The following is a 26,632-nucleotide window of genomic DNA, read 5'->3' on the forward strand; positions in this document are numbered from 1 at the left end:
GAAATAAGAGTGTGAAAATATTTTAGACCAGTAATAAATATGAATGTATTTATAATTATTTCCCTTCATTCAATCAAACTCAAAGTCACATAGAGTAACAGCTAATTTGCGTGAGAATGACATAATTAAGTCATAAGTAGTGAAAATTTAAGCGAGAACGTACGCGGAACAGAAATGCACTTAACATGTGGAGTAACACCCATTAAAAAGAATTGTATGACTTGGATCAAATAGAAAATTAACTTTGAATCTATTATTTAGGACTCTAACTTTCCCTAAATTTTATTTTTTATTTTTTATAGTCCTGCTCAAAGTAGTTTTACTTGTTCTTGTTGCCATTTTAATCTCCCAAATTCAAATGACACATACACGACGTCATCATCATGTTGCTGTTTTAATCTCCTCCTAGGGTTTCAAATGCCGTCTGTGTCTCTCTTTGGTAGCTCTTAGCCTCTCACACTGCTCAATCCTCCGCCGCTCTTTCTTCCTCTCTCTCATCCAATCCAATGGTATGCGTTTCCGCCCCCTCTCTTGTCTTGTTGGTTTCTCTCTCTAAAACAGCCACACACACTCTCTCATCATCTTCTATATGAATGTTTCATCTGTTTTTCGCAGGCTCCAAAGAAGGAGAAGGCTCCTCCTCCGTCTTCCAAGCCAGCCAAATCTGGCGGTGGAAAGCAAAAGAAGAAGGTCAAAGTTTTCTTTCATATATATATATATACACACACACACACACACGTGTGTATGAATTTATGTGTGTATATATATGTATTATGAATGAATTGTGATTGATGTTGTTGTGTGATAATAATTTTGTGGGATATACAGAAGTGGAGCAAGGGAAAGCAGAAGGAGAAGGTGAACAACATGGTGTTGTTTGACAAGGCTACCTACGACAAGCTCCTCTCTGAAGCTCCCAAGTACAAGCTCATCACTCCCTCCATTCTCTCCGATCGCCTGCGGGTATCAATTCTTCTTACCCATTATTTTCCTCTAATTTGGATGTGAAGCTATGGACCGTGTGTTTGTTATGAATCGTTGTTTGAGTTTGACAAATTTGAAAATTTGTCTTTTGGGGAAAATTAATCTTTGATGTTATTTTGTTTAGAAGTTGATTTGTGTAATTGGGATTATAATCATGATGGGCTGATGTGTTTTTTTGTTAGTTTGCTAACCTATTCATTAGGTGATCTGATTTTCTGCTGTTTTTTATCAACCTTAATTACCACATATTTCTGTTTTTTTGCTAATTTTTATTAACTACCAAATATCTCTCATTATTATTTTTGTTTATGTTGATTTTTATTATTGTTAAGTTCCAAAAATCTCTGTTTCTGCTGGTTTAGCCTGATATCTCTTGAGGTTTGGTTAAATAACTCATAAATGAAACTGTAAAAAAATTTGTGGTTAAACTCCCTTGAGGTTTGACCAAAATACAAATAGCCCCACATCACTAACAAAATATGAACTCCATTAAATGAAGTCTGCTTAAAAGCCATAACTGCCCTTTTTATTCATAATTTATATTTGCACTACCAATTATATGCTTATAGGTATACTACATATATATCACAAATCAACAAAGCCCCCTTCCCCCACCTCACAGCCACAAGGCTCTTCTCACCTTTCTATTCCAACCAATGCCACCGCCACCTATTCCTCTATCTGTCTAACTCTTCGGCTCTCTTTCCTTAAAATCTTACCTATTTTTGCCTCTCTCTAAAAGTTCTTCGCAAAGTACAACGGTCAATTATTATTAGAGCAAAGATGGTGGATTGTTATTTGGGTTTCCTTGTGTATGCTTTGTCCTTTGTTTTGTTTTGTGGATCTTTATATGTTTAGAGGCTGGCGCGTTTGTGTTATGCTTAGAGAGAGAAAATTAGGACTACTTTTATGTTTTAAAACAAGATGCATGAATTAATTTGTTAGTTTTATTCTTTGAAATGGAAGCATATAACATATCTCATCAAACCTCTCAAACTGGCCACACAAATGGTTTGGACGAATTTAGAACTGGTTACAAACTCAGTTCTGTTTCTTACTTTATCAGTTTGAGTCTGCCTCAGTCTAGAGGCAAACGCATGTGCAAAGAAGACCCAAGAGAATTTATATCTAGTCGAAAAAGAAGAGTTGGTGTACAAGTTTATATGTTTACATAGAAATTTAAGGCTAGGGATCCGTGTCTTCTTAGAGAGGAAATAGAAGATGATACAAATTCATTTGCAATAAAATGGGAGTCAAAGTGAATACAGATTCTATAATATTTTAAAATTATTTCCTTACTATCTAAAGTTGTTATGTAAACGTGCACACACATATATCCCAATATATAAAGTTACTGTTTTTTCCTTGAATTCTTTACTGCCTTGTGGCAACATTCTAAAGCCTTTGTGTACTATGTGTAACATTCATGTTATCATAATGATATGTTTTACGCATATTGTATTTTGTCCAATCATATGTATATTTTGTGTTTCATGTAATACCAAGTAAGCCTTCTAAGAGAGTTAATCCATGTATGCCTTATGCATATAAATATATATTTAAGAATTAACCTATGAGCCTTTTCTTCTAAAAAACAATTTAAATTAAGGAATTGAAACATCAACACTGTGTTTATATATAGATATATATGATACTATTTGTAGTTCAGTAGATAGAAAACCTTCAAAGCCTTGGAAACCTACGTACTCTTAATTTATTTGATCTAGTTTTTTTTTCAGAACAATAATTGTGTATGATAGCAATTTTAGCCAAATTAAGTGACTATTACTGAAAGACCAGTGCTAGCGGCAGTCGCGTCAATCCACAATCGCGCTTGTAGCCAATCAGAAGTCCCACTTTATTTTTATTTTCATTTTTATTTATTTTTATGTTTGTTTTGGTTTATGTTACAGTATTATATATACCATTTATTTAAAATAAATTTACAGTAAATGATGTTGCCAAAGGGAACGCACATGGCCCAATGTCACAATGGCATTGACTCTAATTTGATACAAAAGTAATGGCTATATTTAAAAATAGGGTAATAATGTTCTTGACATGTTGTAATACATGACCATTACTTTTGTGTAATATTACATTCAGTGCCATTGTGAAATTGGGCATATGCGTTCACTTTGGCAAAGGCATTGACTGTAAATTTCTTATAAATAAAGGGTATATATAGTAATTTAATAGAAACCAAAAAAAGAAAAAGAAAGTGGAACCTAGCCAATGACACCTACATAGGTCACACCCTGTGACCGGGCTAGAGAGCGACCTCTTATTGAAATATAATGTGCACACATATTATACATTCCTGAAAAGGAAGGCATACATGAAAGATACAAAATGCTGTGAATGAAGGAAAATATACATGATTGGATAAAATGCAATATTCGTGAAGCATATCATTATGATAACATGAATGTTACACAGTACAAAAGTTTATTATGTGTGTAAAATAGCAGCTTTAGATTGTAAAGAAATAGTTTTAAAATATTTGAAAATTTGTGTTTACTTTTAAAACTTTTAAGTTAGGAATGCTAAAAAATTTATCAAATTAACAACTAGAAGATAACTTGATTGTAGAAACATATATTGTAAAAAAAAAAGATGTGGCCTAGGATATGAAGAGGCATGCAAATGCACTGTCCTAAAGTTGCTATTTCCTCCCTACATGTTACGTGCAAGTGGTGATGGATATAGCAACTCCAACATACAATCCACATAGCCATGGCTCCTCTATGAGCATGTTCACAGTAAGTATAGTATCAAGTCTCGATCAATTGTCCAAAATAGTTAAACTACGATGAGAATTACAGAGAAGTTTATTCTGGATAAAAGATTGCAGAGAATTGATGTGGAAGAAGAAAGAGTATTTAGATGCTATTTTTTTGTTCTACTATACTATGGATGGTTGGATTATAATATTTATAGACTTCTGTAGACACTAAAATTTTAATGAACTTTTGTTTTGATAAATTGACCCATTAAATATGGGTCTAATGTTTAATTAAGGGTGTGTTAGTAACCCAAAACATTTTTTGTTTTCTGTTGTCAATCCTTAAAAAGGAGAAACAAACACAAAAATCATGTTTAGTAATTTGTTTTTGTTTCCTCTTATTTTATGAAAGAAAGAGAAAATATCAAAATGATGTTTCCTGTGTTTTTTCACTGTAGCAGAGGAAACGTTTTCACTACTGTTTCCCTCGTTTTTTACGCAACAACTGATATTACTCTTCCATTAATACACAATCACTAACATTACTCTATTAGTACTTTTATATTATATATATATACACATTATACAAAATCTATTTTTATATTCTATATATATACATTATACAATTGTAGGCCCTGTATTTATTTTTTTTTTTCCTTTTTCTAATTGTTAATACATTTATTGGTTGTGGTTTGTTTTCAGATTTTTTGTTAATATATATGTATATATAAAATCTATTTTTATATTCTATATATATACATTATACAATTGTACGCTTATCTTGCCCTGTATATATATATATATTTTACTTTTTTGATTATGTCTTTTATTGTGATTGAAAGTTAGATTTTGATAGATGGATGAAAAAATAAATTAAAAAAATTTCCCAAAAAAAAAAAATTTTGTAACAAATGTTTTACTAAACATTGCTTTTTGTTTTTTGTTATTGAAATTGTGGCAACAGCAAAAGTTACTAAATGTTATTTTTGCCTTTTGTTTTTACTTTGAAAAACAAAATTATGTTTCTGTTTCTTTGCGACTGCAAAAACATAAAACGAAAACGTTACTAAAAGCACCCTAAGTTATTTAATTGGCCCAAGCTTGGTCCAGTTAAATTATTTAATTAGTCCAGCCCAGATGGTTAAATAAAAAGATATTTGGAATAATTATTTTTAAGGATAATTATCATAATCTAACCGGTCTAGCCCAGTTATGATTTTATCCTTATCAGGAGATGACACGTGTCATCATCCTATGGATCCAAGAAGCCTATAAATAGATGCCTGGAGGAAGAAGGAAGGGACACAAAATTCAGAATTCGGAATTTAGAAATACAGAATTTCAGAGAGAAATACAGAAACTCTGCCAATACTCATCCCAACATCCAAACCCAAAGGCGAAGAACACCAAGCACATCTAATCGTGCCGTTCTTCATCAAATTTTACTGTAATCAACAACAGGCACATCAAATCGTGCCGTTCTTCATCCAAATTCCACGGTGATTCAATATCAAGCTTGTGCAGCCCTTGGATCCAACCAACAAAAAGGAGATCGAATCAGAGTACTTTATTCTTTGTAAAGAATATTACAGAGGGTTGTACTCCAATTTTTTCAAATTAATAAAATATTATTTTTGCTCCCTATTTTGTTCTTATTTGCAGATTACAAAATTTGTGTGTATAAATTTCTACACACAAAATTTGTGTGTCCCTTCGGGCGTGTCAGAAATTTGTACACACAAATTTTGTAGTCTGCAAATAAGAACAAAATATGGAGCAAAAATAATATTTTATTAATTTAAAAAAATTGGAGTACAATTCTCTGTAATATTCTTTACAAAGAATAAGGTCCTCTGATTCGATCTCCTTTTTTTTTTTTTTGTTGGTTGGATCTAAGGGCTGCACGAGCTTGATCTTGAATCACCGTGCAATTTGGATGAAGAACGGCACGATTTGACGTGCTTGTTGTTGATCACCGTGAAATTTGATGAAGGACGATACGATTTGATGTGCTTGATGTTCTTCGCTTTTGGGTTTGGATGTTGGGGATGAGTATTGGCAGAGTTTCTGTATTTCTCTCTGGAATTCTAAATTCTGAATTTTGTGACCCTTCCTTCTTCCTCTAGGCCTCTATTTATAGGTTTCTTGGATCGATAGGATGATGACACGTGTCCTCTCTTGATAAGGATAAAACTATAACTGGTCGGGCCGGTTAGATTATGATAATTATCCTTAAAAATAATTATTCCAAATATATTTTGTTAGGAATAATTATCTTTTTGTTTAACTATCTAGGCTGGGCTAATTAAATAATTTAAGTGGACCAAGCTTGAGCCAATTAAATAACTTAATTAAACATTAGACCCATATTTAATGAGTCAATTTGTCAAAACAAAAGTCTATTAAAATTTGTGTCTACAAATTGCCCCCACTTCGAGTCCTATGTTTGACAGGACTTGTCTCCCTTTTCAAGTGGGACTCGAAGTATCCAACTTGGTCTTTGAATTGTAAAAGGCTCTCCTATCCGATTTTGGATTATAAGATTTCCTCTTTCCCTTTTCTATCCAACCTTGGATTATAATTTTACTTTTCCATTTGAACTGAATTATACAAATCCAGTATCTATGCTATTTTATTGTCTATATATACCTATCCATGCTATAGGGTTAGACATCAATTTCAATATTGTTGAAGACTTGTCTGATTACAATCTCTGAAGATTGTGTTGGATTGCCGCATCTGTTCAAGCAAATAATTGGTATGAATTTTTTTTTTTTCACCCATTTTTTTCCACACTGGAATATATATATATATATATTTTTAGCTTATGTGGGTCAGGAGCATAGTGCAATTTAAGCTCATACGATCAGGATCATAGCCTTCATGGGTAGTAGCGCTTTAGGAACTTGCCATTAATGGGGCCCACTCTTACTCCGTCTTCATCAATAATGAGATATGCGCCGTTAGTATAAACTTCGAGAACATATGGTCCACTCCATTTGGATACAAATTTATTTTTCTTGCGATGATTCATGATAATTGGTCTACGAATAGCTAATATTAAGTCTCGAACTTGAAATGACCGAGGTCGAACTTTCTTATTGAACGCTTTAGAAAGTCGAGCTTGATAACACTCTTAACTGTTGCTGAGCTTCTAATCTCTTCCCATCCAAAGCTTCTAGTTCTTGAAGACTTAAGATGGCATTTTCTTCACTTGTAAGACCTTTTTGTATGGCAATCCTTAACGAAGGGATTTGTTGTTCCAATGGGAGAACAACTTCTATGCCATAGACAAGAGAATACGGAGTTGCTTGAGTAGGTGTACGATGCGTAGTGCGGTATGCCCACAATGCTTCTTCCATTGGCTCATGCCAATCTCTCTTTGTCTGGTTGACTACTTTTTTCAATAGCTCACAAAGAGTTTTATTGAATGCTTCTGCGAGACCATTTGCAGGGGCATTGTACATGGAGGATTTACGTTGTTTGAAGCCAAACTTCTCACAAAGGTCAGTTACCCAACTGTTTTTTGAAATTCGTCCCATTATCTGTGATGATGTATCGAGGGACACCATATCGATAAATAATGTTAGACTTGATGAAATCAACAACTGTTTCCTTTTTCACTTGTTTATATGGTGCAACTTCCGCCCATTTAGAAAAATAATCAGTAGCAGCCAAGATATACAAGTGGCCCTTTGAAGACTTTTCTAGATGACCAACTACATCTAATCCCCATGCATCGAATGGCCATGATGTCACAGTAGGGTGTAACGGCTCCGGTGGTTGGTGTATGAAGTTAGCATAGAACTGACAGGCTTGACACCTCTTCGCATACTCTAAGCAGTCTTTGACCATGGTGGGCCAATAATAACCCATTCTTTTGACATGAAAGTGAAGCTTTGGACCAGATTGATGTGCTCCACAAATCCCAGAATGTGCCTCCTTCATTGTGTGGGTTGCTTCGTCATTTCCAAGGCAGCGAAGGAAAAGACCCTCATATGAACGCCTATACAACGTATCGTTGTAATAGATGAAACGAGGTGCTCGCCTTCGTATTTCAGTCTTGTGGCGTAGGTCTTCGGGAAGCTTTCCATGTTCCAGATAATCAATGACCAGTTTTCTTCCTCTTGTGTCCAACAAGAAACCAAATTACTTTCTTCAAATTTATCTTCCAGGATTTGTGGCAAGACCCATCGTTGACATACATGAACATCAACCAGGTCCTCATCAGTTAACATCAATGTTGTAGCTAAATTTGCTAAAATATCAGCTATCTGATTTTCTTTCCTCGGAATGTGTTCTAACATGACGCTATCAAACCGTTCCAACAAATGAGAGGCATAACGATGATACGTCACTAGATCATCTTTCTTAATCTCATATTCCTTAAGAAGTTGGTTGATTACCAACTTAGAGTCTTCATATATTTCAAGATCCGTGATCTTCATCTCATTCGCCATTTGAAGGCCGATGATCAAGGCTTGATATTCAGCTACATGCAGTTTTCTGCGAGTGCAAAAGAGTATGGAATAACATGTCTTTTTGGAGAGACAAAAACTACGCCTGCTCATGCCCCGTTTGATCGCGCTGCCCCATCAAAAAACATCATCCATGGAGGGAGGATGTCAACAAGAAAGACTTCTTCATCAGGAAAATCTTCAGAAATTTCCCAATCGGCTAGAATAGGATGGTCAGCTAAGAAATCTGCTAGGACTTGTCCTTTCACTGCTTTTCGTGGCACATAAACAATTTCAAATTCGTTGAATAAAACTGACCACCTCACCAAGCGTCCGGAAAGGACCGGTTTAGACATAACATATTTGAGAGGATCAGCTCTTGCAATAAGATGTATTGTATGAGCCAAGAAATAATGCCTTAATTTCTTAGAGGCGAAGACAAGCGCGAGGCATGTTTTTTCAATTGGAGGATAATTTCGCTCCGTTAGGGTGAGTTTGCGACTTAAGTAATACAAGGCCTTCTCTTTATGTTCTTCATTATTCTGAGTAAGCAGGGCACCCAACGATTCTTCTTGCGCAGCAATGTAAAGTATGAGTGGTTTTCCTGGTACAGGTGCTCCTAATACCAGAGAATTGAGAAGGTACTTTTTGATGCTATCAAAAGCATTTTGGCAAGATTGGTCCCAGTTGAATGGGGCGTCTTTCTTCATGAGTCGATTAAAAGGCTGACAACGACTAGCTAAATTTGAGATGAACCGACGAATGAACGCAAGTTGACCTTGTAAACTTCGAAGCTCGCGTAAATTCTTTGGTGGCGGCATCTTTTGAATGGCCTCAACTTTATTAGGATCAATCTCAATTCCACGATGATGTACGACGCATCCTAGGAATTTCCTTAAAGTCGCACCAAATGCACATTTAAGAGGATTCATCTTAAGTTGAAATTTTCTGAGGCGATTAAAAACTGTATGTAAATCCTGTAAATGATTTCATCGCTCTTTCGTCTTAACCACCAAGTCATCAACATAACATTCAACAATCTTATGGAGTATGTCGTCGAAGATCCTTTGCATGGCGCGCTGGTATGTTGCTCCCGCATTCTTAAGTCCGAAGGGCATAACTTTGTAGCAATATATGCATTTAGGAGTGCGAAAGGCAGTTAGCTCCTCATCTTTCGGAGTCATTCTTATCTAATTGTACCCGGAGTAACAATCCATGAAAAAGAGAGCTTCATGCCCCGTGGTTGCATCTACAGTGAGCTCGGGTATGGGAAGAGGAAAATCATCTTTTGGGCATGTCTCGTTCAAATCACGAAAGTCCACACAGATTCGAATCTGTCCATTTTTCTTCTTTACTGGAACAATGCTCGAAATCCATGTTGGATATTTGACCTCATAAATAAACCCTACTTCAATCAATTTGTTGAGTTCTTCCTCTATCCTCGGAACTAGCTTTGGACGGAAGAAACGTTGAGATTGCTTAATCGGACGTGTCCCATGTTTGACAGCAAGATTGTGCACCTACAATTTTAGGGTCAAGACCGGGTATCTCTTTGTATGTCCAAGCAAGACATCCTTGTACTCGGACAATAATTGAAAGTAATCATTTTCTTCTGAAGGGATTAGGAATGCACTAACGAAAACTGGTTTGGGTTGATAATCGGTCCCTAAGTTGATTTCCTTGAGTTGATCAACAGTAGCCTGCCCCCTGTCCTCTACTGTTGGTGAAGCTTTCTCGATTTCATCTGGTTGTTCAAAGTCAGGTTCTTCTTCAACAGTGATGTGGTATGAAGTAACACAAGATGATTCGCCAGTGCCTTCTTTTCTATCCACTTCTTCTGATTGATTAGTGAATACAATGGTTTGCCTTCGAGCTTTTAGTGTAACATCATTGGTGACATCTATCTCTGTCTTACGTTTCATTCGTGAAGGCACTAGACTCCGAACTTCACTATTGTTCACCACGTCGATGTTAGCTTCCTTTGACTTTCCACTCTAGCTGCTTCTTAGCGGTGCATCATTAATAGTACCAATTCAAGAAAATACTGACTTTCGAGATTGAGGTTGTGGAGATTTTCTTTTTTGGTCATGAAAGCTCATTTTGTTAAAAACAGAGGTACGAGGCAAACTGCTGACATGAGAACTTGAGATATTTGACCTTTGGCTTGACAACCTGTTGAATACAGATGTTCAGTCATATGGAGCTCCTATACAGTCGAAGACTGATTTTTGATGCATAGTCTGCTGGTTTTGTTCATCCTTAACTTCTTCAAACCCAATGTAAAAAGTGTTTGACTTCTTATCTTTTTTTGTGATTTGAATTCGAAGTGGCTCAGAAGCTACGAAACCGAGACCGGATTTGGGTGGAATGATCTTATGCCCTTGTTCTTTCAATTTCTTCTGTGTCTCATTGAGGCCATGTACTCTCTCACCGGTGACCTCAGAATTAAGTTTTCCAAGGCTTGCAGGATTTGTAAAATCGTACCCCGACTTAGCCAAGAGTTGGTATGCTTTAGGATCGAATCCTTCATCAGTCCTTTGTTTTGGAAGTGATCCATGTTTGACCAGAGATTGAGAAGGCCGCACGAACCCTTTTAATGGAGGCTTGGAAGGCGAAGACTTTTGAATCTTAGTGAGAGGAAGAGTTAACTCTTCTTGCAGCTTTTGCATATTTTCTTTTTCCTTGGTTTGCGACATTTTCACTTTAAATTCCTTGGTTTCAAGTATCTCGATGACAGGTGACTTCGAGATTTTGGAACATAATTTAAAATAGGTTTCGTCCGATGTGCTTTTATCGAGACCCCTTGTGTTTTAGCTACCTTTACAATGTCTGTTACTGAAACATCTAATGGATCACTTAATGCTTCTTTTGTTTTTGTAGATTGAACCTTTTGTGTAGACGGATGGCTTGGGATGGACACTTCCGAAGGTGTATCGGGATCGATATAGAACTTGGCATCAACAAAATGAGATTCTGCTTCCGTAAATGTTTTATGGTCCGCCATAACCTTTTGTACGTCATTCTTGTAGAATTTAAAGCATTGATGAAGAGTCGATGGAATGACGCCATTACTATGTATCCAAGGCCTTCCCAACAACAAATTGTAGGACGTCTTTGCATCAATAATGTGGAATAAGGTTTCAGCTTGGAGCTCGCCAATAGTTAGCGTTGCTGAATCATGCCAATAGCTCTCTGTCCTCCTTGGTTAACACCTTGAATAATAAGACGGCTACAAGATAACTCGTCGACTGTGGAGATTTTTCATTGTAAATAATTAATTGATAGTTGGGACCAAATGGAACGAGAATTCTTGAACAGGTTCTATAGCACTCGTTGTATTGTTGGTATGATAGAATTGATTAACACGAAGCAATGGAAGGATGAGCCTGTAATTGACTACATTAATCGGTGGCGAGCACTCAGTCTTGACTACAAGGACCGATTGTCAGAAATCTCTGCTGTGGAGATGTGTATGCAGGGAATACATTTGGGCCTTCTTTACATTCTCCAAGGCATAAAACCTCGCACATTCGAAGAATTGGCTACGCGTGCCATGACATGGAGATCAGTATAAAATCCTATGACGGCAAAAATTCGGTGGCCATAGAAACACGCAAGGATAAGAAAGACTGGAAGAAGAGCGACAAGTCGTCAAAGAACACTGATAAAGAATCCATGACTATCTCAACTACCCCAGTCAATATATCTTTTAAAGATAACAAGAAAGATGGTAAAAAGTCTCGCTGAGGGGGAAAGACGGCGTCCTACGCTAAAGAAATTAGAGAAGAAGGAATACCCATTCCCCAATTCCGATGTTCCTGGCATATTGGAATGCTTACTCGAAAGTAAAATTATAGAACTCCCTGAATGCAAACGCCCTCAAGAGATGGGACGTGTTAACGACCCAAAATATTGCAAATATCATCGTATTGTCAGTCATCCAATTGAGAAGTGTTTTTATCTTCAAGGAGGTGGTGATAAATTTGGCAAAACAAGGAAAAATCTTGTTGGACACAGATGAATTTGTAACTTCAAATCACACTACGGCTACTTTGACAACCTCTGTCGTGGGGAGTGCTCATTCTCAACCTTCAAATTTTGAGGTATATTGCACAACTATCCAGTTTGGCTCATTCGAACCAATCCCCATCTATCTTGGCCAAGGAAGTGTACTTGACGTTTCAACATTTCGAAGAATCTTTCCTCAAGATGATGAAGAAGGATGGACTCTGGTAACAAGAAAGAAACCACGAAAGTAATGGGCTGTAATTTTTCAGACTAATTATTCTGACAGGGGGCAAAGGAAGAAGAAACCTCAATACCGCCATAAACAGTATGGCCATAATAGAAAATGGGTCAAGAAGACACAGTTATCCAAACACGCCTCTATGAGCAAAGGGATCCAGAAGTTCATTACTTTGCAAGAGTTCTTTACAAGAGGATATCCAGATGACGAAGTTGTGACAGCTTACATGGTTTTAACTGAGAAAACGAGCGTTGATGATGAGAATAGTGAGGATCAAGATGAAGCCCAGACTATAGAGAACCATGCAAAGGATGCAGCCATCATTAAAAAGTTCGATGATGATGAAGTAGTCAGAGGTATGCTTGATTCATGTTATGCACCAATTGTTTTTACTAACGAGGATCTTCAGTTGGGTTCGAAACTGCATAATTGTCCTCTCTTCGTTTCCGGTTGCATAAAAGAACAAAAAGTTACTCGAATTCTTGTTGATGCCGAGATTTTTCATCGTAAATTTTGGCGTGAGATTCACCGCTGATCCACCATCAACAAGAATTCGAGTAACTTTTTGTTCTTTTATGTAACCGGAAACGAAGAGAGGACAATTATGCGACTTCGAACCCAACTGAAGTTCCCCGTTAATGAAAACAATTGGTGCATAACATGAATCAAGCGTACCTCTGACTACATCATCATCGAACTTTTCAATGATGGCTGCATCCTTTGCATGGTTCTCTATAGTCTGGGCTTCATCTTGATCCTCGCTATTCTCATCATTAGGGCTCGTTTTCTCAGTTGAAACCATGTAAGCTGTCACAACTTTGTCATCTAGATATCCTCTTGGAAAGAACTCTTGCACAGTAATGGACTTCTGGATCCCTTTGGTCATAGAGGCGTGTTTGGATGACTGTGTCTTCTTGACTCATTTTCTATTATGGTCATACTGTTTATGGCGGTATTGAGGTTTCTTCTTCCTTTGCCTCCTGTCAGAATAGTTAGTCTGAAAAATGTCAGCTCGTTGCTTTCGTGGTTTCTTTCTTGTTACTAGAGTCCATCCTTCTTCATCATCCTGAGGAAAGATTCTTCGAAATGTTGAAACGTCAAGTACACTTGCTTGGCCAAGATAGATGGGGATTGATTCGAATGAGCCAAACTGGATGGTTGTGCAATATACCTCAGAATTTGAAGGTTGAGAACGAGCACTCCCCACGACAGAGGTTGTCAAAGTAGCAGTAGTATGATTTGAAGTTACAACTTCGTCTGTGTCCAACAAGATTTTTCCTTGTTTTGCCAGATTCATCACCACCTCCTTGAAGATAAAAACACTTCTCAATTGGATGACTGACAATACGATGATATTTACAGTATTTTGGGTCATTAACACGTCCCATCTCTTGAGGGCGTTTGCATTCAGGGAGTTCTATAATTTTACTTTCGAGTAAGCATTCCAATATGCTAGGAACATCGGAATCGGGGAATGGGTATTCCTTCTTCTCTAATTTCTTTAGCGTAGGACGCCATCTTTCCCCCTCTTGAAACTGGTGAGACTTTTTATCATCTTTCTTGTTATCTTTAATAGATATCTTGACTAGGGTAGTTGAGATAGTCATGGATTCTTTAGCAGTGTTCTTGAAGACTTGTCGCTCTTCTTCCAGCCTTTCTTATCCTTGAGTGGTTCGATGGCCACTGGACTTTTGCCGTCATGGGATTTTATATTAATCTCCATGTCATGGCACGCGTAGCCAATTCTTCGAATGTGCGAGGTTTTATGCCTTGGAGAATGTAAAGAAAGCCCCAATGCATTCTCTGCATATACATTTCCACAACAGAGATTTCCGACAATCGGTCCTTGCAGTCAAAGACTGAGTGCTCGCCACCGATTAATGTAGTCAATTACAGGCTCATCCTTCCATTGCTTCGTGTTAGTCAATTCTATCATACTAACAGTACGACGAGTGTTATAGAACCTGTTCAAGAATTCTCATTCTATTTGGTCCCAACTATCAATTGATTCTGACTTTAGGTCGGTGTATAAACTGTTTAACTAGTAAGTCCCCATCAGTTCTGGCATTGTTGCAAGTCTCGACAAAATGGGCAATGTGTTGCTTGGGGTTGCCTTTTTCGTCAAATTGCTGAATCTTCGGAGGTTGGTATCCTACATGAATCCTCATACTATTGATTTTTCTTGTATAGGGCTTCGAGTACATGAGAGTGCTCTGTGAGACGCCTCTGTATTGGGCTCGGATTGTATTCAGTATCATATCTTGTAATTGTTTGACAAATAATGAAGAGACTGAAGAAGCATGATTGGTTTGACCAACCACCTGTTCTGTCACGGGCGTCTGTCTGGGGTCCTCCGTGCGAGTACCTTGTGCCGTAGAATTTGGATTCCCAGACGGCACTGCTGTGGAAGATGTAGGATTCTCAGATGGCATTGCTGTGGAAGCTGTAGGATTCCCAGACGGCACTGGTGATTCATCGAAGGTCTGAACTTCTAATTTGTTCATCAGTGTAGCGATTTGCAAGTCCTTTTCTTCAACAGTCTTTGTGAGGTTCTCAATGGAACGAGCCATAGTTGCTAGTTGTTCCTCTACTGTGGTAGCTCCAGTCATCATAGCAACGACCACATCTGAGTATGATAGGCCTTGAGAGTTAACGTTCCTTAAAGTGATTGATTGCTCCGAAGTCTGACGTGGTGACTCTGGGGGTGAACCGACATTAGAGTGAACATCATAGATGGAATGAGGTAAATCTGGTGGCGGAATCTCCTCTGGAACAACGTCAGGGTTCTTGACATGTTGAGGTTGTTCGCCGGCTTTGCAGGATTGGTTTTCACCAAGTCTTGCTGATGTTTGGATGACGCGATTGCCTAGGACTTGCTACGTGTCATAGGCCTGCCAATGTACTTCCTTCACTTGATTTGGCCTTCGTGCCACTTTTCATGGTGGCTTTGGCGTCGACCTTTGCAGTAACGATGTTCTTTTGGGCTTTCTTATCTGTCTGAGTCTTAGGGGGAGCCATAAAATCTGACAGAGAAGAAACTTAATGGTAGGAGAAAGAGATAAGAGGCAAAGGATGTCCCACCGGGCGTGCCAGAAATTTGTACACACAAATTTTGTAGTCTGCAAATAAGAACAAAATAGGGAGCAAAAATAATATTTTATTAATTTGGAAAAATTGGAGTACAACCATCTGTAATATTCTTTACAAAGAATAAGGTCCTCTGATTTGATCTCCTTTTTGTTGGTTGGATCCAAGGGCTGCACGAGCTTGATCTTGAATCACCGTGGAATTTGGATGAAGAACGGTACCATTTGATATGCTTGTTGTTGATCACCGTAAAATTTGATGAAGAATGACATAATTTGAGGTGCTTGGTGTTCTTCGCCATTGGTTTTGGATGTTGGGGATGAGTATTGGCAGAGTTTCTGTATTTCTCTCTGGAATTCTGAATTTCTGAATTTTGAATTTGTGTCCCTTCCTTCTTCCTCCATGCCTTTATTTATAGGCTTCTTGGATTCATAGGATGATGACACGTGTCTTCTCCTGATAAAGATAAAATCATAACTGAGCCGGGCCGGTTAGATTATAATAATTATCCTTAAAAATAATTATTCCAAATATATTTTTTTAGGAAAAATTATCTTTTTATTTAACCATCTGGGCCGGGCTAATTAAATAATTAAAGTGGACCAAGTTTGGGCCAATTAAATAACTTAATTAAACATTAGACCCATATTTAATGGGTCAATTTGTCAAAACAAAAGTTCATTAAAATTTTAGTGTCTACAACTTCCAACAATTTGGAAGAAACTGATAAGGAAGATATTTAGTACTTAACGTTTAATAAAAATCAACACAAGAAAAATATTAGTTAGTGAACGTTAATAAAAATAAGCAGAAAATCAGGTCACTTAATGAATAGGTTAGGAAACCTTACCAATACCAACAATCCCCACAAGGTTTACAAACCTCTAAAAAATTATTGCACACGTATATAGAGAGAGAAAAAGTTAAGGCAACTTTATACCAATATATATATAAAGAAGAGTTAGGGCAGCTTTATACCATGTAATTGGTGTAGGTACCTTCTGGGTTTGAACCTACACTTCGTATTAATATTCTCCATTTGAAGGTCTAGACTAAACTTCAGCATATCACACACAGTATTGATTATTGACTTGGTTTGCGGGTTAGCTTTATTAATGGCCATGCACTTGCATCTTGATTTTCGTGAGAGTTGCTAGCGAATAGCCCAATTGTTATGGTTGCCGCCTCACAACCACTCTCACTTAGGTGAGTTCTACAGGAACAGGCTCATTTACTTATCAAAAAAAAAACAAGGGTACAGGCTCATTCAGGGCATTGTCCTTCCTAATGTCACATTAAACAACATTAGTGCCATAGGGATGGGTAGGAGAGAAAATCTTCATGAGAAACTTCCTAAAAAGATAATGTAAATGAGTCACGCTGTACAGATTGTTTCTACCCTTTAAACCTTCTTCATGGGATCTCTAATCACAAAGGATAGGTTACTTCCGGAGGTGACTCCTCCCCCTCTACACTTCTAGGACTAAACTCCCAAAAAATTAAGACTGTCTTATTATGATGTTTTTAATGACATTTGGGATGGACTGCAAAAGACCCTAGATTTAAGTAGAGTTAATAGTTTAGAGGAATTAGGGCATTTTTTTCCCTTGAATAAATAAAGGTTATGTTAGATTGGTGGTTAATGTTGGCAAGAAAATTGGTTCTAGAATATATGATTAGTCATAAATCAATAAAGGTTATGATTTAATTAAAATACTTCTCTACATGTAGGCAGGGCATAAGATTTCTTCTTTTCTGTCTCTTTGTCTGGTAGGTAAGTCATTCTAGGCAAGCCCGGGTTTCAAAAGAGAGACGGATGGAGTAGGAAAGTATTTAAGAGCTTTGGGTAAGGATAAGGAGGGGGTCTTTGACTGTGTTCAGTTCTTTACACATTTATAGCAAACTTCAGATGGATTGTGATAGTACGTTTTTTTTGGTTGAGTAGTTTGTCTGTCCGGGAAGACACTTCTATCACCTCATCCGTGAACTAGGTCCTTGCGTAAGAATTGGGATAATATAATGATTTCTTAAACTTGGAGTATAAATTCTAACACATCAAAATATAAACTCTACTTGATGGAAAAATTGTGTTGAGGCATCTTAAAATCTTGACAGTTGGCCAAGGCAAGCCTGGATTTGTATTTGAAGTTGGCAACTAAGAGATGTGTTAGGTACTTTGGCTTGTGTATTAATAGTGCTGCAAGTGTGTGCCAAAGTTCTTAGTGTTATAGCTGCATATTGTTAATAGTGAAAAAGAACAAAATAAAATAATTTAATCAATGTAATTTTAGTTGTACGCTTTGATTTTCAAGGCAAAGTAAGACCAAACATGCTGAAAGCGACATATAGATGAGATGAGTTACTGAGATTATATATACGTAAGAAGGCAATTCTTAAAATGAAGGCTCTAAGCTCCGCTCCTACTAATTGTTCGCGTAGAATTTAGAAGATGCTACTCAATCCCTCTGGCCAAACTAGTTTCCCATACATTGAAATTTCATGTGTATGACATATGGAATGAAATTAGATTTCCACTAATTGACACTTTATGTGCATCGTACTGGTTATTTATTCATTAGTAAGATTGTTTTTGACCACCAATCCTTCATTCAAAAATTTATGAATTGAAAAAAATGTTCTGTCCATCCATGCGAGTATCTAGATTTATATTAGAATATAAATTGATTCCGACGATCTAGTGTTGCTGACGCCAAATGTTGTGGTCACACACGGTCACACCTCCTGCCTGAGTTTTTTTACTTGACTGGATTGTCATTGGTTTAGCAATTATTTGGAAATACATGTTTCGTGTGCCTCGATTGATTTCTTAGTCTAATTGTAAAAATTTGAATTTGCATGTATGTATGTGAGATGGTGTTTGAGTTTGAGAATTAATCGCTTTATACAAAATAATGTCAAAGTTGGGTTTGTGTCCTGGTCATTCTTCTAATCTGATTGTGGGATCAACACTAGGTGATGACCTTCATGTTACATATGATTCGGTTATGTTTGACCACAGTACAGTAAGCTACTCCATCTAAATGCAGGGCCTAGTACCTTGTTGGTCGTTACAGGCACATCCATTGCTCAATTTTTCCTAAGCTTGATGTTTGTTTGGCTATAACCATTTGAAATATTTGATTTGGCATATTCATTAATATGTTTTGGTTGACTTGTTTATTGTTCTTGTTATTGTTAATCTTTGGTGTGGATTAGAATTTCTTTCCCGCATTAATCTAAAACTTAAATACTTCCAATTTTGAATAAATTTCTCAGGTCAACGGATCACTTGCAAGGAAGGCAATAAGAGAATTGATGGCTAGAGGTTCGATCAGGATGGTGTCTGCTCATGCAAGCCAGCAGATATACACTAGAGCAACCAACACCTAGGTGTCTTGTTACGTTGCTTATTGATATCTATAAATTGGTAATTTTGACTGCTATTCTGTTCGAGTCTGCGTATACTTTCAGCGCGTTTTTGTTAAAGACATAGCCTTTGCTACTCTAGCGAGATTGATTTGGTTTGAATCTTAATCTTCGATCAATTTTTTTTTTTTTTTTTTTTTTTTTTTTGCTTTCCTGGTAAAGGTTATGGATATCCGTGAATCCTTTCTACTGATCTAATTGAGCATCCAATCTTCCAGATTATAGCTCCCTTGAGATGGAGAATTATGGTTTCGGTGTCCGATGTCGGAAACGTGTGCTATTTACTGTTTTTATGAGTTAGTGTGGACATCTGGGTGAAAGAAATTTGTAATATGGTGGATAGGAGGTATTGCACTAATATTCGAATGGGGTTTGGCAATCGTTGTGAAAGAAAATATTACTTATTTTTTACTCAACTCTCATATTTTGAGTTTGAGAGGCCCAAATTTTTTACCCATCTCCAATGCTAAGAGTCATTTTCACACGTCGAATTTATATTTTGACAAGTGCTGTAGTGTTTACATTTTAGCAATTCTGTTCTAATGGTACATTTCATGCAAAATGTTATTTTTTGATGCAATCATCATTTTTTTTCAACTACCATTTTCACAATTCATATTTGTATCAATAATATAAATATTAGACACATTTCAAGTCAAGCTGTAGACTTTAAAAGGAAACTAAAATTAAACCTAATTAAAAAGAAGCAAAAATTTAAAATATCTTGTCAAAAAAGGACCAAAAAAAAAAAAAAAAAAAAAAAAAAAAGAGAGATGAAGCAAAATAATATATATATTTAAAATTTTTTTTTTTGGGAATTTATATATATATATGTATATTATATTTGATTATAGGGTAAAGTACACTAACACCCCCTGAGGTTTGATAAAAGGACACTCAGATGAAAATTAGGCTATTTTGGGACAAAGAAACCCCCTTATCAAATTTACAATCCAAACAGAGCTTAAAATTCCGTGAAAAGTCAATTTTACCCTTCACTATTTAATTAATTATAATTATAAAATATCAAAATAATTAAATGACTAAATTACCCTTGCCCCCTCTCTCTAAAATACAGCGTTTCTCTCTCTCTAAAATACATTGTCTTTCTCTCTCTATACACAGCCACAAAGAATAGGCACACTCTCTCTCTATACACAGCCGCAAAGAAAGAAAATAGACCAAGAAAGAACAACACAACAAATTTCTTCGGTGTATATATATGAAACGAGTGGTATATATATATATAAACACAGAAAAAGAAAATTGGGTATGGCTTTTGGGTGTTAATTTTCAGGTGGGATGGTGTTGAAACGAGTGGTGGTCGGTGGTGGTGGTCCGGTGATGATGCTGGTATATAGGGGTGTGGGAGCGAAGCCAATTGTGTGGCGGTAGTGGTGGTGGTGGGTGTTGTGGCGGCGGCGGCTGCAGTTGGTATTGAAGGAAGAAGAGGATTGTAGGCGCGTGAAGTCCACGCGATTTGCAGATCTGAAAACCACCGTCAGCGCCTTTGTTGCAACCACCGTCGCCGCCTCTGTTACAACCACCGTCGACACCTCTGCCACCGACGACATCATCATCATCTAATTCACCAGTGTTATTCTCCTTGACGACAGCTCGTTGCCGCCCGTCGCCGCCTTGTATGCGTGGATATATATATGTTTGTATCTGTATACACACACACACATATGTGTGTGGATATATATGTGTATATGTGTGGATATATATATGTGTGTATGTGTCTATATATATGTGTGTCTATATATATGTGTGTGTGTGTCTATATGTGTGTATATATATGTGTGTGTGTCTATATGTGTGTTGGTGTTGCAGGAGGAGAGAACCGAGAGAGAAGAGAAAAGGAAAGAAATAGATTAGTAAGGTTAGAAAGGTCATTTTAACATTTAAATTAGTCAATTTAAAAGTTAAAGGGCAAAAATGTCAATTCATTACCATTGGGGTGTCTTTGGTAAGTGTATCAAACTTGAGGGGGTGTCTTTGTCCCAAAATAGGCTAAGTTTCATTTGTCTGTCCTTTTAGCAAACCTCAAGGGGTGTTAATGTACTTTACCCTTGATTATATTATTATTAAAAAATAAAATATTTTAATAATAATTATTTCAGCCCCCCAATTGCCTCCCCATTCTTGTTTTCAACTCTAAACAGTGTGTTTGTATTTTATTTAGCTTGTTTGCCTTATTAAAAATAAATAAAAACATTTGACCTTTCTTTTTTTATTATGCATGGCTCCTCCTTCAACCAGATTATCATGCCACGGTTTATGTAACTTATGTTCACAAATTGCTATATTGTTATATATTTTTGTTTTATTTTTACTGAGAACTAAGAAAGATCCATAGAGAGTAGTATTATAAAAGAGCCAAGGTTTGGCATTAAGCTACTGATTTGTTTGTTTTTCTTTGTATAAACAATAACTCGGTATGGTAGTTATGTACAATTTGAGAATTTGAAATGCTTTGTTGAGTGTCTCAATAAAAATGTAACTGCTCATAATTATATTTTTGTGCAAATAATGAGGAAAAAAAATGGTCTTAATCACTCTGTTCCTGCTAGTATTCTAGATTAATATCAACATGAAAACACACTGAGCATGATTATTTTTTTCAATTTCATATTATTGAAAATGTTGTTTAATAATTTTACCTTTACCAAAATATATATATATATATATATATGTTTACACCTTTCAAGTACAAATACATATATTCAGAAGGTATATATATCCAATATTTAAGAGGCGTGGAAGGCCAGGGATATCACAAGATGCTTTGGAGATCAGTACTATTTAGTAGTTTCTAACTTGTACGTTATATATATACATATATATATAACTTTTTTGAAAGAAATTTTTTTTACCCATTTGATAGCTATTCTATGCAAGCAACATACATGGTGCAAAATTGGAGCCGGTCCCATCTTTTTTGCAGCCCCAGCCCATATAGCAATTGTTATTTGTTTTGCTACAATTGGCATAAGAAATAGCAAAGTTAAAAAGTAACGGCCCAAAAAGCAATACATTGGAGAGCTCATTTTTAAGCCTACTTGCAATATTTTGAATTGGCAGCCCAAATGAGAGCCCCATTGAAGATGCTCTTATTAGTTAGTTTGGCATGATTGAGTTTTTTGTCAGCTCAATTTTGAATACTATTTGATCTTTCGGTGGAAAAAAAGTTTGTTCCAAGTTATGAAGATGCCAAACATGTTTTAATTATCCACTTACGTGAAACCTTGCTTTCTAGTTCGAAGCTTGGTACTCCTGTTGGGGGTGTTAGTGTCAAGAGGCGTACCCAGTGCTTTCGTGCCCTTTTTATATCCAAGTATAATAAATATTTGTATATATATATCTCTATAGAATAATATGTATTATGGAAATAGAATAAACTTTCACACAAAGAGAGGGGGAGAGAGAAAGAGAGAGAACGAAAAAGAGGGTAGGAGAGAGGAATGAAAAACTTGTATTCCATTATGTATTAAGAGTACATATGCATGGCCTTATATATAGGCACAAAGATTGGCTTCCCTGAGAAGCCACTGCTGCAATCTTCCTTTGTAAGCCTCAAGCCTTGATGTCATGGATGACATAATATATTGTAGGCCCCATATCATTATATACATAACACTCCCCCTTGGGGCCCACAATACTACACTAAGAATATGCCTCGTTAAAACCTTACTAAGGAAAACCCAGTCGGACAAAACCCTAGCGAAGGAAAAGAGTACAATATTCTTATGTATCTGAAAATGGTATTGCATAGATTAAAACTGCCTCATTAAAACCTTGTAAGGAAAACCCAGTGGGACAAAACCTGGACGAAGGAAAAAGAGTACAGTATGCCAATACCTCTCTGATCAATTGCTCCCCCTCATTAGATCAACCCTGAAGATCCTTTAGTTGACGCATTCCAATGTTGTGCACCAGCTTCTTGAATGCTGTAGTTTGAAGCGTTTTAGTGAATAAATCTGCTAGATTTTCACATGAACGTATCTTCTGAATATCAATATCACCCTTTTTCTAGAGTTCATGTGCATAAAAGAATTTTAGTGAGATGTGCTTGGTCATGCCACTTTTAATATACCCTTCTTTCATCTATACAATGCATGCCGCATTATCTTCATACAATACTGTTGGACTTTCTTTTATTGATGAGAGACCACATGTTATTCGAATATGTTGGATCATTGATCTTAACCAAAAACATTCCCTATTTGCCTCATGAATTGCGAGTATCTTAGAATGATTTGAAGAAGTGGCAATCATTGTCTGTTTCATAGATCGCCATGATATAGTTGTGCCGCCACAGGTAAACACATATCCTGTTTGTGAATAGGCTTTATGTAGGTCAGAGAGATAGCTGGCATCTGCATATCCAACTAATGGAGAATTTGGTGCCTTCGAATAAAACAAGCCCATATCAGTTGTGCCACGAAGATATCGTAGTTTGTGCTTGATTCCATTCCAATGTTTGCGAGTTGGTGCAGAACTGTACCGTGCTAATAAATTGACTGGAAAAATTATATCAGGTTTTGTGCAATTTGCAAGATACAAAAGAGCACCAATCGCACTAAGATAGGGCACTTCAGGACCAAAGAGTTCTTCACCATCCTCGCGAGGACGAAAATGATCTTTCTTGATGTCAAGTGATCGGACAACCATTGGAGAGCTCAATGGATAGGCTTTATCCATATGAAAGCGTTTCAGAATCTTTTCTGTATATGTTGATTGATGGATGAGAATACCGCTCGAAAAATGTTCAACGTGCAGCCCAAGGCAGAATTTTGTCTTTCCGAGATCTTTCATTTCGAATTCTTTCTTTAAATAAATGGCCGTCTTTTTTATCTCGTCCAAGGTTCCCACAAGATTCAGATTATCAACATATACTGCAACAATAACAAAACCAGATTCTGATTTGTTAATAAAAATGCATGGACAAATATGACTGTTCACATACCCTTCTTTGAGCAAGTAATCGCTAAGGTGATTATACCACATTCGTCCAGATTGCTTTAATCTATACAAGGATCGTTGTAATTTTATCGAGTATATATTACGTGGTTTTGTTTCAGGCATTTTAAATCATTCTGGGATTTTCATATAAATATCACTATCTAGTGATCCATATAAATATACTGTAATCACGTCCATTAGATGCATATGCAATCTTTCTGTGACTGCCAAATGTATTATGAATCTAAAAGTAGGTGCATCAATCACAGGGGAGTATGTTTCCTCATAATCAATACCAGGTCTTTGTGAGAAACCTTGAGCTACTAATCGAGCTTTGTATCTCACGATTTCATTTTTCTCATTACGCTTTCATACAAACACCCATTTGTACCCAACAGGATTAACACTCTCAGGTGTCTGGACTACGGGTCCAAATACTTCACGTTTAGCTAATGAATTTAGCTCTGCTTGTATCGCTTCTTTCCATTTTGGTCAATCATTTATTCGTCGACATTCTTTGACGTTTTGAGGTTCCGGATCCTCATTATCAATATTAAGAGCAACGAGATATGAGAATATGTTGTCGACAACAATTTCATTTCTATTCCATCTCGTTTCATAATTTAATGAGATCTCATCATTTTCAGTACCTTTGCCTCATCAAGGGCATGTGCCTCATCAAGGGCTATATCATCATCCGTTGCTTTTGCCTCATCACTATTTATTATTTCATCATTTTTAGGTACCTGAGACTCATCAAGAGCCTCTGCCTTATCAAAGACTATTATCTTAGATTGATCAATAATATCTGTTGCTCCTTTTGTGGCCTCTTCAGAAGTGCCAGCTTTTCTTTGTGATTTCCTCTTACGAGGAGCAGTATCTTTTGCACCAACTGGTCTGCCACGCTTCAGGCATGTTTTAGATGCATTTGCTGCATTACTGACAGAAGGTCCCTTAGGGATAGCAATTTGAGCTGGAATATTTGCAGCTGGTATATGTGATTTTATCACTTTCTTTGTATCAGTAAATGCATCAGGTAATTGATTTGCAACATTTTGCAAGTGAATGATCATCTGAACTTCTCGTTCACATTGGTTTGTACGAGGATCAAAATGAGACAATTCCAGGGCATTCCAAGTAAGATCACGTTGCTGCTGTGCCTTTTCTCCCCCTAATGGTAGGAAAACAGTCTCATCAAAATGACAGTCAGCAAATCGTGCTTTAAAGAATAACCTGTCAGAGATTCAAGATATCTAATAATAGATGGAGAATCAAAACCAACATAAATTCAAAGTCTACGTTGAGGACCCATTTTAGTGCATTGGGGTAATGCAATTGGAGCATATACAGCACAACCAAAAACTCGTATGTGGGAGTACTTATGATAAGCAGTTGGTCGTATACGAACTAATTATGCAGCATGCAATATGGCATGATCCCAGGCAGTAACAGGTAATTTTGTTCGCATAAGTAAAGGACGACCAATCAACTGAAGTCTTTTAATAAAAGATTCGGCCATACCATTTTGAGTATGAGTGTGTGCAACAAGGTGTTCAACATTAATTCCAAATGGCATGCAATAATCATCAAAAGCTTGAGAAGAAAATTCAGCGGCATTATCAAGACGGATTGTCTTAATTGGGTAATCAAGAAAGTGTGCCCGTAATTTGATGATTTGAGCAAGGAGTCTAACAAATGCAACATTAAGAGTAGAAAGTAGACAAACATGTGACCATCGTGTTGAGGCATCAATTAAGACCATAAAATAACGAAATGGTCCAGAGGGTGGATGAATTGGCCCACATATATCCCCATGAATTCGTTGTAAAAATGAAGGAGACTCAACAATGACTTTTGAAGGGGATGGTTTGATAATCAACTTACCTTGTGAGCAGGCGGTGCATAAATGATTATTTGGTAAGATGATTTTTTGATCTTTTATTGGGTGTCCATGCGAATTTTCAATAATTCGACGCATCATTGTATTCCCTGGGTGACCAAGTCGATCATGCCAAAGCATAAAAAGTTTTGAGTCACAAGCTTTTTTATGGATCACAGCATTTGACTCAATTGTCCTAATGGTTGTATAGTATAACCTGGAAGAGAAAACAGGGTTTTTTTTTTTTTTTTTTTTTTCCTAATATCAGCTTCTTACTTGAAGTAATGGAAGTAATGTAGAGATATTTTACATTTATTTCATTTGCGGTCTCAATATGATAGCCATTACGACATGTCTTTAAAACTTAACAGATTTCTCCGAAATCTTGTAGAATATAAGGCATCATTGATTTGTAATCTTGTTCCATATGGTAAAATGATGTTGGCTTGTCCAGAGCCTTCAATCAAGTCGGTGGGACCTGATATAATACTGACACTGGCGTCTGTCAGAATTAAGTGGAAAAAATATTTTTGATTTCGAAGGATTGTGTGTGTCGTTCCACTATCTGCAAGACATATATCTTCACCTTTTATTTTAGAACTAGTCAGATCAATTCCTATTCATGCAAATTTCTTTATCCGAAAAGAAACTTTTATAACAAAATAAAATTTAATACAAACTAGGAGATAAAAACTTTAATACAAGGAAAAAACAAAAATATAGTAAACAGAACATGAAAAGAAAATAAGATTAATTGGTGTGGACATTTCCATCACCAATCAGGAAGTTTATCCTTTCATCACGGTCCTCAAAAAATCTGATACATCCAAATTTGTGATGTTAACTGGCTCATCATGATCAAG

The 26,632-nt window shown here is 36.5% G+C and overlaps 1 protein-coding gene across 1 annotated transcript; it reads left to right on the forward strand.

Annotated features, from left to right (window-relative positions):
- The first annotated feature begins 354 nt into the window (after window positions 1–354).
- On the forward strand, window positions 355–19,409 carry LOC132300629 (small ribosomal subunit protein eS25). Its single transcript, XM_059797808.1, has 4 exons — window positions 355–509; window positions 616–690; window positions 829–963; window positions 18,776–19,409. Exons 1-4 carry the CDS (start codon window positions 507–509, stop codon window positions 18,887–18,889), a joined length of 327 nt encoding a protein of 108 aa, XP_059653791.1. The 5' UTR covers window positions 355–506; the 3' UTR covers window positions 18,890–19,409.
- Window positions 19,410–26,632: the final 7,223 nt, after the last annotated feature.

The sequence above is a fragment of the Cornus florida genome, unplaced genomic scaffold, assembly GCF_030987335.1.
Source record: "Cornus florida cultivar Cherokee Brave unplaced genomic scaffold, ASM3098733v1 CherokeeBrave_3.0.0_Hap2_Chr03, whole genome shotgun sequence".
NCBI lineage: Eukaryota > Viridiplantae > Streptophyta > Magnoliopsida > Cornales > Cornaceae > Cornus > Cornus florida.